The sequence below is a fragment of the Anomalospiza imberbis genome, chromosome 17, assembly GCF_031753505.1.
Source record: "Anomalospiza imberbis isolate Cuckoo-Finch-1a 21T00152 chromosome 17, ASM3175350v1, whole genome shotgun sequence".
NCBI classification, from domain to species: Eukaryota; Metazoa; Chordata; class Aves; order Passeriformes; family Viduidae; genus Anomalospiza; species Anomalospiza imberbis.
In genome coordinates, this window is record NC_089697.1 from 7,329,119 (window position 1) to 7,346,985 (window position 17,867).

General features: G+C 47.0%; 1 protein-coding gene across 9 annotated transcripts; it reads right to left on the bottom strand.

Annotated features, from left to right (window-relative positions):
• Positions 1 to 3,361: 3,361 nt before the first annotated feature.
• Positions 3,362 to 17,304, bottom strand: TPX2 (TPX2 microtubule nucleation factor). Of its 9 annotated transcripts, none has more exons than XM_068207722.1 (18): positions 17,169 to 17,304; positions 12,372 to 12,524; positions 11,984 to 12,109; positions 11,686 to 11,794; positions 11,011 to 11,142; positions 10,480 to 10,530; positions 10,223 to 10,345; positions 9,652 to 9,785; positions 9,190 to 9,347; positions 8,605 to 8,776; positions 8,336 to 8,474; positions 7,666 to 7,882; positions 7,350 to 7,448; positions 6,500 to 6,676; positions 6,235 to 6,381; positions 5,579 to 5,690; positions 4,738 to 4,925; positions 3,362 to 4,296 (listed from the first exon to the last, which is right to left on the bottom strand). In XM_068207722.1, the coding sequence occupies exons 2-18, from the start codon at positions 12,472 to 12,474 to the stop codon at positions 4,186 to 4,188; spliced, it is 2,298 nt and encodes a 765-aa protein (XP_068063823.1). In that variant the 5' UTR covers positions 12,475 to 12,524; positions 17,169 to 17,304; the 3' UTR covers positions 3,362 to 4,185. The 9 variants fall into 9 exon arrangements, with proteins under 9 accessions (XP_068063823.1, XP_068063826.1, XP_068063827.1 ...); XM_068207725.1 differs by having other exon boundaries at positions 12,372 to 12,506; positions 17,177 to 17,195; XM_068207726.1 differs by lacking the exon at positions 17,169 to 17,304 and adding an exon at positions 17,032 to 17,089 and having other exon boundaries at positions 4,738 to 4,904.
• Positions 17,305 to 17,867: the final 563 nt, after the last annotated feature.

The following is a 17,867-nucleotide window of genomic DNA, read 5'->3' on the forward strand; positions in this document are numbered from 1 at the left end:
ACAGTCAGGAATAACTGGCCAGATGCTGTGCCTGGCCAACGGGGCCTCTGCCCATCGACTGTCATCGCCAACATACAGTTTGGAATTGACTCTCTCCTCCTCCAGCCGAGGGCTGCCAGGCACCTGGAGGCCACCAGTGTCACTTCAGGCACATACTGCCACCACTCCGCCAGCCTTTGGCTCTGCACCCTCCTGGCAAACCCGAGGTGGAAGAAGCACATCCATGCTCAAGCATGAGGCAGGAGCCCATGAGCCAGAGCCATGCCCCACAGGCCCCTTGGAGCTCTTGGTGTGGTGGATACTGGGATAAAATTCTCCAAGGAGAGCAGGAGCAAGCAGCTGGACACCAGCCAGCCTTCCTGGGATGCTTGCAATCTTCCACACTCCCTGGGAGCAAGGTTGGTCTGGGCACAAATTCCTGGCACAAGGTGAGGAAGCAAAGCCCTGGGCACGGGTACTGGGGGGCCATAGCTTTACAAAGGCAATGGGGGACCATGGTTTGGCACTACCGCAGATAAAATTAATTTGTGGGCAGAGAGAAATAAGCTGAAATCAGACCCTTGGGAAGAAGGAATTGTAGAATTGAAGGGCAGTATCTGTTGCACCCCAGGATTTCAGATGCCTTGGTCCAAAACCACACGCCCAAGGAGCAGCACAGTGCCCTGGGGCTCTGCAAACCAGCCACCACCCAGGCTTCTCAGCCTGGGCTTAGGTTTTTTTTTCCTCCCTTCCCATTCAGGAACTTAAACCAGAGCCTACATTGGCTGCAGCTGGGAAACAGCCTGTCCTGGGGCTATCTGGCAGCGCCTCAAGCACGCCGTTCCCTGGCGACGCCGTTGTCACAACTGCGGCAGCACACTTTAACCTTTACGTTTACCCTGGGAAGGGAGGCTCTGCGGGGGCAAAGCCGGCCCATTCCCGGGAAACCCTACACCCCAGCTAAATCGAGCGGCAGGGAAGGCTGAACAACATCCCCACCTGAATCCCAGCCATGCTGCTGAAACACAAACCAGCCGGGCTGTCTGGCTTAACTGCTTCCATCAGAACCAGGGCTTCCACCATGAGCTGCCATTGTGTCATGACAGGTGTCAGCAAGGTGATGGGGAAAGACAAGGAAAAACCCCACCATCATCAAAAGAGCATCCAGAGTGATGTGGCCACCAGCAGGAGCACCAGGACCTGCCCAGGTCCAGGAGTTCTTGCCAGGCCAGGTCACACAAGCAGCTGCAAAGATTTCCCAGTGGAGACCAAAGAGAGAAGCAAAGCTGTGATTTGAGAGCATCATCAAGCCTTTTCATAAGATTTTATTCACCAGATAATTTGATCTTGCAATCAACATGAAAGTCCAGGAAAACATTGGCTGCCTTTAAGTTCCAGCCCTAGTCTGTGTTCAGCAAATTATTTTGATGACAAATTGAGTACAGCCCAACTAGAAGAGCAGAGGAAGATTTTGTATCCAGATCTCCTCTCTCCTCCTCCCAATCCTTGCTCTCATGGCATGGATGTAAGGGTGATGAGCTTTGAGTACTGGAATACAAAAATGTTTTTGCAAAATCCACACAGAAAACATACATTTTACATCAGTTTCTCAACCTATCCTGACTCTAAAGGGAGGTGTTGCAACAGCACTTAGTTAAATCCCAGTCTGTTGCTCCCATCCTGTAAATTTGTTCTCCCCAGCAGAAAAATCACCTGCCACCATTTTCCCGCTAAAGCCTTGGCCAAATCCCATCCTCTCCAACATCCAGCTCCTTCAGGACATGATTTTATACTTTATACACTATAGCAGTTTTCCCACCATGTCACCACTTCCCTCCTAATTAAGAGAACAGGTCCCACACCCCAGCCCGTGAGAACCTGGTGGGTGACTCCAAGCTCATACAAACACCCCAGACCCTTGGAGGCACAGCTGCCTGAGGCTCCTGCCCCTGTTTGTGGTGCATGGGGAATACAAGAGGCCATGCCTGGGGGAAGATGTAATGTCTTTTATTAGACCCAAACGATACCATTAGGGAAAAAATACTGCCAAGCTGTCCAGCACACAACCCCTTCCTCAAGGCAGAAGAGGCCATGTAGGGCCATCAGGGAAATCCAGCTGCTTCATCCTTCAGGGATCAGTGGCTGCTCCAGTTCCACGGCCTCATGATCCTGCTTGCCTTCACATTCTTCAGCAGCTCATCATCATTCCAGCTTCTCCCTGACTCATCATAAATATTTGCTGCTTCTGCTGCCCACACGCTGCCTTCTCCAGAGCTGGTACTCGAGGAAAAAAACAAGGGCTCCCTGACAGCACAGCTGAGGTTTTGTGATGCCCCCAGCCAGTAGCAGATCACATGGAATAGCCCTCCCCATGACAGAAATGGAGTTAAGGCAGACAGGTCAGGTCCACATGAATTTTCATTTTCAAGAAGAGGATGCTGACATGTCCCTTGTGCTCCAGTCACTCCTGCAAATTGTCACAGCAGCAGTGACAGCAGTTTTTTCTGGCTGTCCTGTAACTCTCAGCTCAGCGACACAGGCTATCAGCAAAGTCATAAAAATGTGGCTGAAGGCAGACCAGGTGATTAGATCAAGCTTTTGGGCCAACCTCTGCCACAGCTACACAAAGATCCTCGCAAGAAGGGAAGAAAAAGCTGAAACTTGAGCAAAATGGAGCCATGTCTGAGCTCACCATTTCCAAGGACCCACATTACCATAGGGTCATTCATCGTTGAGTGCCAACACACTTCCCCAAGCCTCTTATTCTCCAGTTACTAACTGCATAAAACCTTTAAATTTTTTGAAGAATCCTTGTATTTCAGTATTTCCTCTTGTAATCCCAGCACTGAAGTTTGAGGCTGGTGCTCTTGGAAACACTCCCATAGAGACCCCAGCTGTTCTGCAATGACATCTCTCTTGAGCATCAAAATTTTTAGGAGAATTCCTCCAGAAACATCATCCCTCGGGTCCAATAAATGTTCATCTTAGAATTTAGGTCTCTAAGGACTTTCTTCCACTGTTACCTCTCTCAATCTAGGAGTAAAATAGCAATTGCTTGATGTACTTTGGCAAGAATGAGACAGCATCTCTAAGCACCCCCTTCGGTGGAATCTAACACTAGTTTGAACTCTCTTTTTCACCCAAAAATCTGAACAAAAAGCTACACACTCTGGGAATACTTCTTCAACAGTATCCAAATCCAGAAGAAATGAAAGCAAATGTTTTCCGTAACCACCAAACAAGAGTGTTTGTCCAGTTAGGAAAAATTAATTCTAAGTTTCCCTTTCCCCCCCTCTACTAAGCAGCACAACAGTAGCAAGCAGCCCTGCTCACAGGTGTTTCAGCAAAATATAAAGGTAAGAAATCAGAGCATAATACTAAGTAAGAAATAATTATTAAAACTTTAATCTAGATGTGTCCAGTCTTCACAATGCCAGCAGTTTTGTCCTCCAGCACATTTGAGCACTTGGGCTATATTTAGCTCTGCTCGCTGCCCAAGCTAGCCAGAGATGCTGATGGCTCTGTAGCCAAGAGACCTGCACTGGCAGAAGCTGGGGCAGCAGCTCACAGCAAGTCACTTGCCAGATAAATGGTTCCACAAACAGAAGGACTTCAGCTATAAAACAACAAGATGGTTTAATCATCTAATATACACAAAGAACTAGTTTTAAGCATGGGCAAGATTTATATTTGTGGTCATATAAACTTCAACAAGGAAGGCCAGACCCACGCTACACTGGCTGAAGGGACCTCACTTAACACAATTCAAGCTAAATGTAGACTAAAAGACTAAAAAACAGACACTTGAAAATAGCACTTAGTGTAAAAACATAAGACAGCTCTGCCAGATGCACACATCAGCGTGGCCAGTCTTTATCAAAAACTCTTCTGCAGGAAAGGGCTTCAGCCCACTAGCCAGAGACAGCAAGCAGATTAGGAATTTTTATTTAGTTAGGTACACAATATCTGTATGCAATATCAAAACTTGGTTTAGTCTCTAGAGAAGATGTGGTCTGGATACACAGCAAGGCCAGGAGGCACTGCTGAAATGCCATGGGCTCAGGTGGAGTTTAACTGCTCAGTATAACAGTGAAACCAATCACAGGAGTTCAGACTGAGCAGCCATGGAAAAACAATTGCTCCCTCTCTCCTACCAAGGGAGTGGAGAGGGACGGGATCTCCCACCGGTTGTCACGTGGATGCTCATCAGCATCGGAATCTGTCTGAGAAGTTGGGGGACTTTGGCATAGTCAGTGGTTGATGACTGGGCTTCACTTCTAGGCTGCGGTATTTGCGTATTGGGTTTGCCTTGTGAACCTGTGGAAAAATAAATATAATCAAGGGCAAAACAAAGCAAATGGTTGCAGTTATAATAAAGCTGAAATTTGCAGGTGAGCTGTGGATGAAGTGAAGGCAGGGATGTGCCCGAGACCACCCTGGGCATTGCAGTGAGGTAGTGGGAAAATACACAGCACATGTCGGGGTTGTGGGTTTTACTAAGATCATTCTGCTTTGATAGCTACACATGTGCAGCTCCAAAACTCAGCCATCTCAGCACAGCTGCCTTCTTTGTTTGCATAGTTTTGTAGGTTTGCTCTTTTTTAAAACCAGTTGTGAAGTTAATGAGTCATCAGTTTGCAAAAGAGAACGTTGAAAAGGCAGTTTTAGCACAGCTCAACTGTGACATTAGCTCCATAAGGATATTCCCACATTCCTTTGGGTTACTTTATAGCCCTTGCTCAGAAACAGCTCACTTACCATTTCTTGTCTTAGCTTAGCAACTTCTTCCTTTTCACGCTCCTCTTGCTGCTGCCTGATCTTCTCCTCATACCTCTCCCTTAAGGCTTCTGCATCTGCCAATCGCTTTTCAAATTCTTGCCGTTCTTTTGCTCTTCTTTCTGTTGCCAGCTCAAAGCTTTCAGGAACTACAGAACCAGAAAGGCTCTCTAAGTTTAGAAATAGAGGAGATAACATTGTTTCAAAGACAGTCAGGTGAAGCAGAGCAGCACTCATTTCAATGGAAGCCTCCCTTTGGAGAGCTTCCTCTTGGCAAGGGTGGTTAGGAGATACCTCCAGGCTTCAGGAAAAGAGAAAACTTTACTCCCAGACGTGAGCAGTGTTAATGCAGACGTCACCCCATCATGGGTGTTCTCATGGGAGAGAGCAAGCACACAATTGTTAGTACAAACAAGCTTTTGGCTGGTTTTATGCTCTACAAATCTCAGCCTACGAAGCAGTAGATGCCTTCATCTCACTAGGAACGGGAGGGGAAGAGTGACAGAGCTGCAGAAATGCCAGCTGTCTCTGCAGGGAGCTCCTCACATTCTCAGTACCCTTATCCTGAGCTGGCACACATCAATCATCTGCCAATTGCAGCAGAGCTTCTAAATACAGCTGCCATGCTGGAGCAGGACAGGGGGGTGGAGAGGAAATCCCCCTGCTCCCAGGGGACACAAACTGTTTGGCAATTAGCTGATTAAATGCAAGGCACTATTGGCTGTGCTGATGAAGAAGAGGCAACAGCCAGAAAAAACATCACTTAATTGCATCAGTTCTGAGCTATCAGCCAAGCCCTCATAGCAAGTACTTGCAACTCTACCTGACAGTATCTTATGTTCCTTTTTCGGCACAAAAGGCTCCTGGTACATCACTGTGTTGGGACGAGCTTTAAAACATGCTGCCTCTTTCTGCCTTTTCAAGTCTTCTTTAAGCTGCAAGAGAAGAGAGCACGTCAAGTGCCAGGCAGAAAGAGACCATCTCCCTGTGGCCCAGAGTCCAGCACTCCCTAAACTGGAAAAGCCATGCTGACTTAAATAATTTCCATAGAAAATTATATTAAAGCCAAAAATTGGTGTCACTTATTGCCTGACAGTTGCTTTGCCAAAAATAGCCTGAAGAAAGTTTCAGGTGTCCACTGCAGACTTCACATGAGAAAAAGAGTATTTTATTTATGTGTCAATAAATTCCTGGAGATAGTCAGCAAAGGGATTCAGCTGCACAGAACTGCTGCTTAGGAAACACCCCACAGCTGTTCATAGAGTTGTGGTAAATCCCAACATTTACCATAAAGTGAGAAAATAAAAACAAACCATTGACCAATCCTTAACCTATAGCACAAGTCTCATGCCAAGTACAGAAAAATTCCTTGCTCCAGCTCAGCTACCGATTCAATTCAAGGAGGACGGTTTCTCTAGTCAACCACAACTCCACCAGCTGGTTTAAGTCTGGTCATTCCCATTATCCTTTTAATCCTACCTGCTGTTTCCAGCTCTGGAGCTTGGCAGCCCCCCGCTCATCCACCTGCAGATGGAATGGTTCAGGCTGAGTTGGGGTTTTGACCTTCTTTTCTGGCAGTTTAACTTGGTCAAAGTAAGGCAGAGGCAGCGCTTTGAACTTTGGCACCTGAAATAAACAACTCAAAATATTTCTTGTCCTTTCCTTGGAAGTTTAGTAGACAACAGCAAATCCTGTCACACTTTTTACTGAACGAGTGGAATCCAAGGTAGCTTTTAATTCTTACCTCTTCCTTCTGTAGTTCTTCTATTTTTTTCTCTTTTTGTATTTGTCGCTCTCTGTCCCGTGCATCGAAAGAGAAGGGGCAAACTTCCACGTGCCTCTGCTCTGGCATTTTGGGTTTGAAGGGCACTCCATAATGTGGCATAGGATTAGCTTTGATTACAGCCACCTCCTCTTTTTCCTAAAGGGATATTAGCATTAGGATCTGATTTTTCACTTTTATATAGGCTGCAACTCCTGGCAAGCAAAGCCACAAAGAGCTTTGAATAAGGTCCTTTAATAAGGGGCACAGCAGAGTCATACAAACAGTGGACACTACAAAAATCAGGAATCCAAGAAGTACCAGTTGACTGACACCCTGAAGCACAGGCCCAATTCTTCCTTTTTTGAAACCACTCTCAATTCTAGTACTCATTCACATTAGACTGTAATTATTTAATATCTTCTTGACAAGAAGGAAAGGAAGAAGGATGTGAAGCTTTCAGAATCCTGCTCCCCACCTCAGGGAGAAGAAAGATCATGTGTAATATCTGCCTTCAGTAACAGAATACGGAAGGATGAGAAATCTAAGCAGTTCACCTTCCTCATTTATAGCAGCAACACCTCAGAAACCCTCATCAGTGCCCTAGCATTTAAATAATTTAATTTTTAATGATAACTCAGTTTCTGCAAAATGAGTAGCAATAACCAGATTGTTCCAAGTGAATGGCACAGACAAAGGTAACCACTGGAGGAATTGCTCAGAGGAGGGAAGGAAGGGGCTTCCAGCTCCAGAGCATCCCACCCACATCCAGAAGCACAGCAGGCACTGCAGTGAGAACTGGGCCTGGCTCCAGCCTCATCCTAACTGTTACCTTTTCTTCCTCTCTGCCAGACACACGGGTCCTGCTTCTCAAGGTAAAGGCTGGAGATTTGGGGACTGTAACAGGAAGTGCTTTCTTCTCTGGAACACCCTGTTCAGAAAAGCCAGTAAGGAGTTACCCAAGGCCAAGTGCCAAGAAAACGCCTCAGAGAAACAACCTGACAGCACAGGATGTACCTACTGCGGTTCTTACCTAATGACACACACTGTTTGTTGAGATCATTAAACACATAATACAACATAGCTACAAACATTTTGAAGCTCATTGCCACCAATTCCCAAGCCTGGGTGTTACTAAAGCTTCTTACCACAACATCCTCCAGGATTTTTGTGGGACATGGTCTGGAATGGAATTCGAAGCGCTCTTCCTCCTGTTGCTTCTTACTCTCACGCTCCTGAATCCTTTTTTCTATTTCCAATTGAAAGCCAATGGGTTGGGTGAGCTTCTTCACAGGGGGTTTCTTGGGCAGGAGTGGCCCACTCTCAAAGATTTTGTGATTGACTTCTCGTGCTTTGAATTTGTACCTATGGAGGAACAATGGAGACAGTCATCAATTGTACATTATATTTATTGTGCTGCTATAGTTAGCAATTCTTCCTTTGCCTTCAAAACAGCAAGATTAATGAGGAAAATCTTATGGATTGTTTTCCTAGAAATCCAAACCTTTGCCTACAGGCAAGTTTTGAAGTGCATGCAGGCTGCATTGCTACATTGGGTTTGCTTTACTCATTCTAAGTTGTACTCGACCCAAGATCAGCTCTACTAAGAGCACATTCTTAAAAATGAATTGTTTATATTTCACTTCCCTAAAATCAGAACTAAAGAATTATGAACAACCTAAAGGAACCTCAATGGTGTATGCTACTCATTCTTTCACACAAAAAGGGTATTCCAGAGAAGTGACATTTTGGTACCTGAAAAATATTTCCAGTATGGTACAATCATCCCCTGGAGGACTAGAGTAAGCCCTTACTTACTGTTGAATTTTCTCTACTTCCTCTGCTTCTAACTCTGCAGCAGTTTTGCAGGTGACAGGTCTCAAGCGCTGCTTTGTTCGCAGCACTGGTGTTTTGGGGTGTGTGAGCTGAGCCTTCATCGGCTTTCTTGAAACTGAGCCTACAAATTCAAGTCACAGAGACCAGCAGTTAATGGCAAGGCCTGCAACAGACACAGGCCACGTGCTCAGAGTAGTCAAAGCATCTCTTGCTCTACCACCATGTCTGTGGACACAGCCAGGAGAACTCACCCTCCTCAGATTTCCTGCTCCTCAAATGGTAACGAGGGGGTGTGCGTTTTTGGAATGCTTCTACCTGCTCGGCAAAGGACACATATTCTGTTGTGGCTTCTTCAAGTTTTCTTTTGTTTCCCTGGGACAGATTGAAAGGTTTGGGGACAGTGTGTCCCTTTGGCATTCGCACCTGGAGACAGAAAACCACAGTCATTATGGCCAGGAGGCTTTGATGACATTTCCTTTACCCACTGACGCACAGTATCTGTCCCTTCCTCTCACTGCAAAGAAGATAACACCTCACATTAAGCACAAGTGTTAACAGTCTGAAAATGCACCAGTTATATTGGGAAACTGTATCGAGCAGATTAAAGCACAAAGTGGAATGACTGGAAGATCTGACATTATAGGGCTCCTTTTTCCACAAGGTTTCTTTGGAGTCTTGTGGCAACACAGACACACAGGAAGTCTGCAGTCACATTTGCACAACACCTGCCTCTCCTGTGGTAACCTCTCTGTGGGTATCAGCCCAAGCATTGCACAAGCAGAAGAGAAATGATGGCAAGAATCAGCAAGCTGAATGCTGGCAACACTGTCTCTCACCGGAGAAGGGGGATGCTTCCTCAGGACTGCTGCAAAATCCAGCTCCTTGTACTCGTTGCCAGGCTGGTTTTCTACATTCTGTTTAATTCTATTCTCTGTGCAGAAGTGGAAATCAATTGGCTTTGTTACTTGACCAACAGGTTTCTTCACAGGTTGTCCTAGAGGAAAAGAACACGTAAGGACCTTTTGCTATGGGGTAGAATTTATGGAAATTAAAAAAAAAAAAAAGCATTTCTAACAATTAGGTAAATTTTTAGAGAGCTCATCTTTAACATTTCAAAACATGACATAACCCAAACCCACCTGTTTCCAGGCAGTTTAGGGGCTGATCTACATTAAATGGCTCCTAATATTTATTGCAAAGTCTGAAATGCTTGTTTTCAAAGGTACTTGCACAGCTCTGTGCAGCACTTTCCAGCTGAGCCCAATGCAGCTTCATTTGGCAATTCAGGCAGAGCCCACCTGCTCCAGCAATAGCTGCTTTCAGAGACTCCTCGTTCTTCTTCCGCAGCTCCATAACCTCCTGCTGCAACTGCTGCATCTTTTCCACCTCCTGCTCCTCTGTACTCTTCAGCTTGCTGGAAGGTTTGGTCCTCCTGCAAAAGCACATTAAAAACTAAGATATGCCTTCCTACTTCCCTGGTTATTAGCAAGATGTTTGTGCAAGAAACATGCTTATCTCCAGCCTCATTGCAGGAGCATCACTGGTTATAAAAACATCCTCTTTAGAAGAGATCTGCTCGGGTTTTGTTTGTTCAAGAAATCTCACAGCTAGCTGCTATTCTGCAGACCCATCTGCTGTGTGCATTCTCAATCCATTAGGAAGAACAACTTTTTCCTCAAAAGAAAAGCAAAAGCTTTCCTGTGCACAGGTTCAGCTGGTGAAGTACATTTCATCCTAATATTGCTGCCTTGACCCAGTGTTTACTAAATGTGATACCATCACATGCTAAGTTGAAGCTGAAAACACTCAGCCAGGACTGTCACCTAAATCAACTGTGATTAGCACACAAGTCACAAGAAAGCCACGTACTTCAACATTGTTGGCGTGCAGGGCATGGTCTGTTTGCTTTTCCCTCTCCCTGGGGAGAGGTCAGGATCCTGCAGGGGCTCTTTCTTTGTGGATGCTTCTGTCACCTTCTCTCTGCTACCAGAACTAAGAGGAAAAAGTTGTTAGGGCAAACCCCTTGAATTAACTGTGTTCTAAATAAATTACCACCTGCAGCTCTCACCACCATGCATAACATCCCAACACCTGGTGGGGTCTAAGGTATGCCAGGCTGGCCTTACCTCACCCCAGGCCCAGGTATAGACCATCCAGGTTTCTCTGGTACTCTAAGACTGCAGAAGGGAAGATGAATTACTGAGTTTTTGGAACTTTTCTGGAGAAGGGAGGTACACTGTAGATCATTGAGATACAGCAGTGTTTTGAAGATCACACTTTAATTTCCTGACCTCCAGCTTATCACCATAGGATGCTTTAGAGGTTAATTTGAGAAATATTTTAGCTGTGACTCTTTCATAGCTAATAACTGCCTGATGACTTCCTGATGGGTAAGTTCAAACAAATTTAAAGCTGACAGACACTGAGTAAGAAATCAGAAGGTGAAGAATCCCATGCTTATTTCATTCACATCTCCACCTCCAAACAAAGCAACTCCTTCAGCATTTACAGCCATTTCTTGTACATGAAATCAGTATCAGGAACCAGTTCAGCCACCACCCCCTAATCTTCCTGTAAGAACCTTCTCAGCCAGGTGGAAACCCCTTCAAAATGTTTCCCTTTTCCCAGCCCTAAACAGAAGGACTTGGAAGACATACAGTCTCATTTTCTTCAAGGGTGGAATATCTTCCTTATTATCCAGGGCATTAGCAGTTTCCTTTGCTTTGATTCTGCCTGGCTGCTTGCGCTGCTGGGTCTTCCCCTGCTTTGTAGCCAGTCTCCTGCCCGGTCTGGAGTAGAACAGAAAGCAGAGGTCAGTTTTCCCACAGATTTGAGGACATACCTGACCTGAATAACACACTTTTGTCAGTGCATCCCCTAACTCCACCACACAAATTGTGTTTAACACAACAATCCAAACACAGCATGATTCATTAAAGTTTAACAATTCATAAACTAAATATTCTTTGCTATATATGAGCATGCAGAGCTTGCATTCATATCAAGAATGAGCTCTGCCCAAGTCAGGCAGATATAAACAAAGAAACTTTATAAGCCACCTCAGTTTCAGATATCCTCACATTCCAGAAGCTCCTGGCGCTGCCGAGTCTCATTTGACAAGTATGTGAGACACTGCATTACATTTCCACCCTAGAGACTGCCCCTCCAGCTTAGCCAGAGGATCAGATGTCCCAATGCACGATCTCCATGTTGGAGAACTCCAGCCCCACAGGATGCCCCAAGAACAGCTTAGACCTGCAGATCCTGAGAGCAAGGACCTGCTTAGTTACACCATCATCAATCATTGTACAAACTGAACACAAATATTTCACCTCTGAGGGGCCTCTGCAGGGGCAGCAGCTCTCCAGGTTGCCAGGGACCCAACAATATTCTGAGGGACCGTGTCGCCCTGAGCACATTCTGCTTCACCATCGCTTTCACCTGAGAAAGGGGCAAGTGTCAGCTCATCTATATACATATATACAGAACAACAACAAGTAAAACCACATGAGACCTTGCAGATAAGAGTTTATGAAGATGGCCCCACAAAAGCCAGACAGAGGCCTTTTCATTTTGCCAGTGAAAAGCAGGTAAAATTTATTCCCTCCCTGCCCCACCATGCCAGCTTACTCTTTGCTACTTCTTGTGATGGGACAGAAGACAGAATAACATCAGGCTTTGAAATAGCAGGGCTGCAGTGTGAGACCTTTGACAGATTTTCTGAAGGAGGGACATTCTCCAGATTGGCTTTTTCATCTGTAAGGAGAGAAAACTTTCACTATACACACTGTTAGGAATTGTTAACAATACCCCAGAATATCATTATTATGAGGTTAACAAAGGCAAGTTACAGATGACAAAAATTAAATACAAAAAACCAAAACAAAAGAAACCCCATGCATGATGAATGATGCAGTTAACATCATGATTAAATGGCACAGAAGCCAGGCCCCAAACAATGATCACACTAAGGTGTCATCCAAAGAGGAAACAACTCAAGGAGTTGGAAGCAACTTACCAAACCAGGAGTCTGCATTGTGCACATCATCCTCATTCAGAGTTGCAAAATCGATGCAGATGTTTGGGACATCAAAAGAATAACGGGATTCTGGCTTAGACATCTTCACAGTCACACTGTCCCCAAGAGTCTTCTGTCTGCACTGCTACAGCCCTTTAGACAACAACAGGGAATCAGTGGAATCATCCTGCACCTCTCTTCCTCTGCAGAGTTTCTAGGGACAGGCACTAGGACAGCCTTTGGTACATCCCTCCTTCTTGCACCTCACACCTTTGGGCAGAACCCCTCATTAGCAATGTAGAGTTTTATTCTACTGCTGATCTGCAAAGCTAAGGATATTTCACCACTGTAGACATTTGCAGGTTCAAAACTGTCAGAAAGATCAAGTTTTGACAGGATTTTTTTGGTACCTATATGTGCTAGAATTGTATTTTTTTAAGGAGTAAATTATAAAGCTTTTCCAGAGAGTGATTGATTTGCACTTTCTTCCCTCACCATGCACAAAGAAGAGTTCTTACCCTTACAAGATTTACAAACCTGATGAGATTCACTCCAGAGCACTGCAATGCACAGCCTCTCTCTCTCTGAAGGGCTACAAACAAGAACTAATAACACAAAGGTGCTCTTCTATATAATAACTTGATTTTCAAAGCAGGAAGAGGGTTCTGTAGAACATTATTACTGGGCAAACAGTCAGAAGGAGGGAAGTGTCAGGCCCTCTTGCATTCCTTAGCACTAGCCCAAGGCTGGCCAGGCTATAAACAAACTGAGCACTGTGACCCATGTCAAACAGTCCCTGCAGTTAATTAATGAAGCACTGACAGCAAGAGGAGTCCCTGTGTCAACAGGTGATATTAAACTCAACAGAACAGGAATAAAGCCAGTGACAAAGTTATAAACCCTGAAATGATACAAAACATTCTTGCAAAGGTGCTTTTGTGATGCCTTGAACAGCTGTGAGGCAAAGCCCACGAGGATGTTATAAAACAGTCCCCAAGGAAATCACCTGAACTTTGCTTTTATGAACCCAAGCAATTCCAAAGCAGCATATTCCTAACCCACAGAGCCTCAGCCCTAAACCATCTGTCTAGGCAGACCACACATGGTTCAAAACCCAGATGGTGTTCCTCAATATGTAAGAAAATGGTCAAGAGTAAAGCAAAGCAGTGTTTAGGGGGTACCATGTTGGTCACAACCACTGGCCCCCAAGGATGGGTGCGCTGAGAAGCCTCCAGCTCCCCAGAACAGAACTGTGATAGTTAAAGGCAAGAATGTCATTAGAGAAGCACCAGCTACATGGCTGGGAAGATGTCAAGGTAGGACCCAAAGAAGGCAAACAGAAGAATTAGAGCCAAAACCAACTGTAACTGAGCTCGAGACACGGCTGGAATCAAATGCTTTCCTACTGCCCTTAATCAAGATAGAATTTCTGTCAACACTTTAGACTTTTTTAAAAATCAAATGCGTCATCTGCATTCTCCCCTCACCCTCTCCAGTCAGAGTCAGAGCTCTGGGCATCATGTTTCACAGCTACTTGTGCCCACTGCTACATTGCTGCAGTTTGCAGCTTTTTACTGAGTAGAGCCCATATTCCATAGTGTCACCACCCTCACCATCGACCTCATTGCTGACCCCTTCTCTATCCCCTCTATCCCAGACAGAAGAGACTAGTCAAGAAAAGGATTGTATCACTGCCTCAGTTTCATACTCTGTTTCCTGAAAGAGACAACAGGGAGATAAAACTTATTGTGACTGCAGTCCAGAAAGTTCATTTCAGTCAGATGAACTCATGGCATCTGCTTCTCAAATCCCTACATATCCTCCAAGTCCTGCCCAGAACAGGACTGACGGTGAAGCAGCAGTTCACTGAGAGGCATCCTGCTCCTCCACCCACCGACTCGGGCTGGGACAGGGATCAGCCAGGAATGCTCCGGTGATTTATCGCTCCTGTGCCCACCACGAGGCATCTGCAATGCCAACAGGCTCTACCAAGCACAGCCCAACACCCGCTGCCCACTCCCTGCAGGCATTTTAAAACACTCGGCTGTGATTTTGACAGTACAACCACATTTATCTCAATCCATAATTCTTTCTCTTCACCGCAGCATTCGTCCACCGGAAGGGAGGCGTGGAAATTTTTCCTCATTAATAGGGACGTTCCCTAATTAGCAGGCACTGTGTGCATTTCCCAGGCGTGACTACAGGCACGCTGTAATCCTACGCAGCTCGGCGTGGATTTAAAGCATGACCTTGCTCTCCCCCACATCCATCACCTCCTGTGTCGACACGGGTGTCTGCAGCGAGCCAGCCGGGGAACCCTCACCCCCGTTCTGCAGGATCAGCTTTCACCTGTTTGCAGAGCTGCTGAGACAGGAAAGGAGGATCTGATCTTCTCGCCTGCAAAAAGACCCCAAATTCCTTCTATAAAATGACTACTTAATTAAAATCTTCATTTTCTTTCTAGGTCTGCTCTCTCACTGACCTAAACGTGCCTCCAGAGCAGCACAGCCATATCCACAGGGAGGAATAGGCAGCGGGTTCCTCTGGACAGCAGGTTTCTTATGAGTAACTACACTTTGGCACGTTCCAGAAGAGTGCCTTGGCATGGTTTAGATTAGTTAGCTTTGAAAAAGGATTACACTAAATTGGAACAGGCATTCCTACCCCAGAATAAGACTGATCCAACAGCAAGTGCAATAGGTATTTTGGAATAACTTCACACCTCGCTCTAATCCAAATTAGCTTTAAAATACTGACACAATTCCATCACAGATGTGTTCAGTGTGTTTGTCTCAATGTAGTTGTGAATTTTGTGCCAACAGCACAATCTGCCTGGACAAAGAAGCCTCCTAGCCATTCAGGCCATGGTGTTGGAGATAGGATGCAGCATTCCAAGATGAGAAATCAAGGTCAGAGAAAGAGAGAATGGAGGAGTGTGGGACAGTTGCAAGGACAGGATAGTGATAGGGCCACAGAAGGGTTGTAATAGGACAAGAGGGAATGGCTTCAAACTAAAAGAGGAGAGATTTAGGTTGGATATTAGGGAGAAATTCTTCCCTGTAAGGGTGGTAAGGCTCTGGCAAGGGTTGCCCAGAGAAGCTGTGGCTGCCACTTTGCAATATAGATAAGGCCCTGGTGAACTGGAGATGATGCCTTATCACAACACACCGCTGGAGCTTCACAAGTTACAGATGTTACTTATGGCAAATCCTAACAGGATCAGAAAGCACAATAAACAACAAGGGACACACAAGACGCTATTCTAAATCAGCAGATAAACACAAAGGCAGCTGACCCACATGCCTCAGAACCCAAGACAGGAAACCAGGAAGGAGCAAGAGAAGCTTCCCCAAGGCTGAGGCAGCTGCAGGGAAATGTGCTCCAGCAATTCCAGGGCCTTCTGCTGGGCTTCAACACCAGCTGCCACTTAAATACAGGATGCTGCACTAACCAGGCAGCTTTAATTCAGCCTGGCAGCTTCTTCAATGTCCTGCAACTTGGGAGTTTTCTGTTCTTTTTATTGGGATAATGATCCAAAGGTCTTGGATGCTTTTCAGAGGTTAACATGTAAGTTGGAGCATTAGAAGGGGATGTAATTGCCTCTCTGAAGCTACAGTCCTGTCACAACAGCCAGGTGAGAACCATCCCACCACAAAGCCTTCACCTGAACTCCCTCTGCATGACACTGACAGCCTCAGAAAGTCACCCTTCATCCTTGCTTTTCCCTGAGCGGGGTTAAGTGAACACTTCCAACACACTCTGGATCTACAGCTTCTCCCGCCTCTCTCGTGCCCCTTACTCAAAGTTCAACTAGGCTTTTCCGCAGCACAGAATCAACAATGGATTCACCATCCCCCAGAACGCTGCTGTTCCATCACTTAATGCTCAAACTGGGAGACAAAGCCTTCAACTCTCTCTAGGTGAGAGCTGAGCCCGCAGAAAGCTCCGCAGACCACCTCGACCGGCAGCCAAGGCAGGGGTGAAGTGCTGGCACAGCCTTTGCTCTGCTAACGGCCCAGACCCGCCCCCATCCCAAAAATAAACAGCCCTGACATCTCGTGCTCCCTAAAAAAGATCCCACAAGTTTCAGAAGACATGAAGATGGGACATTCTAAGAATAGGTGTTCAAGGAAAATAAAATTATTTTTAGCTAGCATAACCTCAACTAATTGTTACATTAAGTTGAAGGTCCTCTAGCTTTAAAAAGCTCCGCATAAAAATAGCAGCTCCCCTAATGCTTTTTCTGTTGCTTGGGCCGGGTTTTGCCTGGTTTGCTTCCCTCCTTTTCCTGGGAAGCAGGATTTGGACTGAGAATAACTTACAGAGCTTTCCGCTGTGAAATTACCTGTTTCATCAGATTTCGTGATTGTTTAAAAACTTAGAGCTTTATTTCACTGCCGAGGCACCCATCCCACCGTAAGGCACACGCCTGGCGCTCCAGTACCGCGATCCCCCCCAGGGCAGCGGGAACCTCCCGCCGCCGCCCGGGGGCACCGGGCTCGGCTTCCCCGGAAAACGAGGCGTTCGGAATCAGCCCCCGGGGCTCCGTTACGAGCCCGCCCGCCAAGCGCCGCGATAGCGGCTCCGGCCACGGGCTGAGCGGCCGGAGCCGCCTTCCGCCTCTTTTTCCCAGCCGAGCCCTCGGCCCCGTTACCAATACCTGGGCTCGGAGTAGGCCTAGGGAACAGCCGCGTCAGCCACGGCCGGAGCGAGCGAGCGACCAGATACAGAGAAGGACTGCGGGTGGGGGAAAGAGGAGCGAGGCCGGGGGCGTCCGGCCGGTCCCCCCGCACTCACCTCAGCAGCGCCGCCGCCACTCCGCGCGGCGCCTCTGCCGCCGCCGTTAACGGATTTCAAACCGGGCTCGGCAGTCCGAACCCACCAATCAGCGCCTGGCACACCCCTTTGCGGCGCGCTGATTGGCTGGGCCGCTTGAGGACCCGGATAAGCAGGCCCCGAGCAGCGCAGTTGCGCTCTCCCTGCAAAGCCTGATGGGAAATGTAGTACGTGCTCGCACGGCGCCACAATGACCGGGCGAGAACAGAACCACAACTCACATAACGCACCGCGGGACACATTAGTCCCAATCCGACCACAATCAGGAAAGGCGATGCTTTGAGTGTCGTCCTGGGAGGCCTATCAGCGGCTGGTGGGCGGGACCCCGGAGCCAGTGTCAGCCGGTACGGCCGCGGGGCCAGGCAGGAACCTACCGGAGCCGGGCTGCGGTATGGCGGCTATATCAGTGTCCGCTGCCCGGCTTCCACCCGCTGCTCCTCAGCGATCAGCCCTTCTGACTGCTGGGCCCGGGACAGGCGGCTTCCGCCGCCTGGTAAGCCCGGCTAGGTTCCTCGATGCTGTGAGGTGAAAGTGCCCTTCGGGCAGTAGCGTTATCGACCCCAAGTGCTGCATAATCTTCCCCGCGGCCTTGCAGAGGGATGGGTAGCCAGCTGTTAACGGCGGGGCAGGCCCCTGCTGCCACAGTCGCTTTCACTGCTT

Coding starts and splice junctions, on each gene's coding strand:
- TPX2 (XM_068207722.1), bottom strand. CDS start 12,474: ATGTCTAAGCCAGAATCCCGTTATTCTTTTGATGTCCCAAACATCTGC. Junction 6,677..7,349: donor CTGGCAGAGAGGAAGAAAAG/GTAACAGTTAGG, acceptor ATATCCCTTTAG/GAAAAAGAGGAGGTGGCTGT. Junction 4,297..4,737: donor CTAAGCTAAGACAAGAAATG/GTAAGTGAGCTG, acceptor ATTTTTCCACAG/GTTCACAAGGCAAACCCAAT.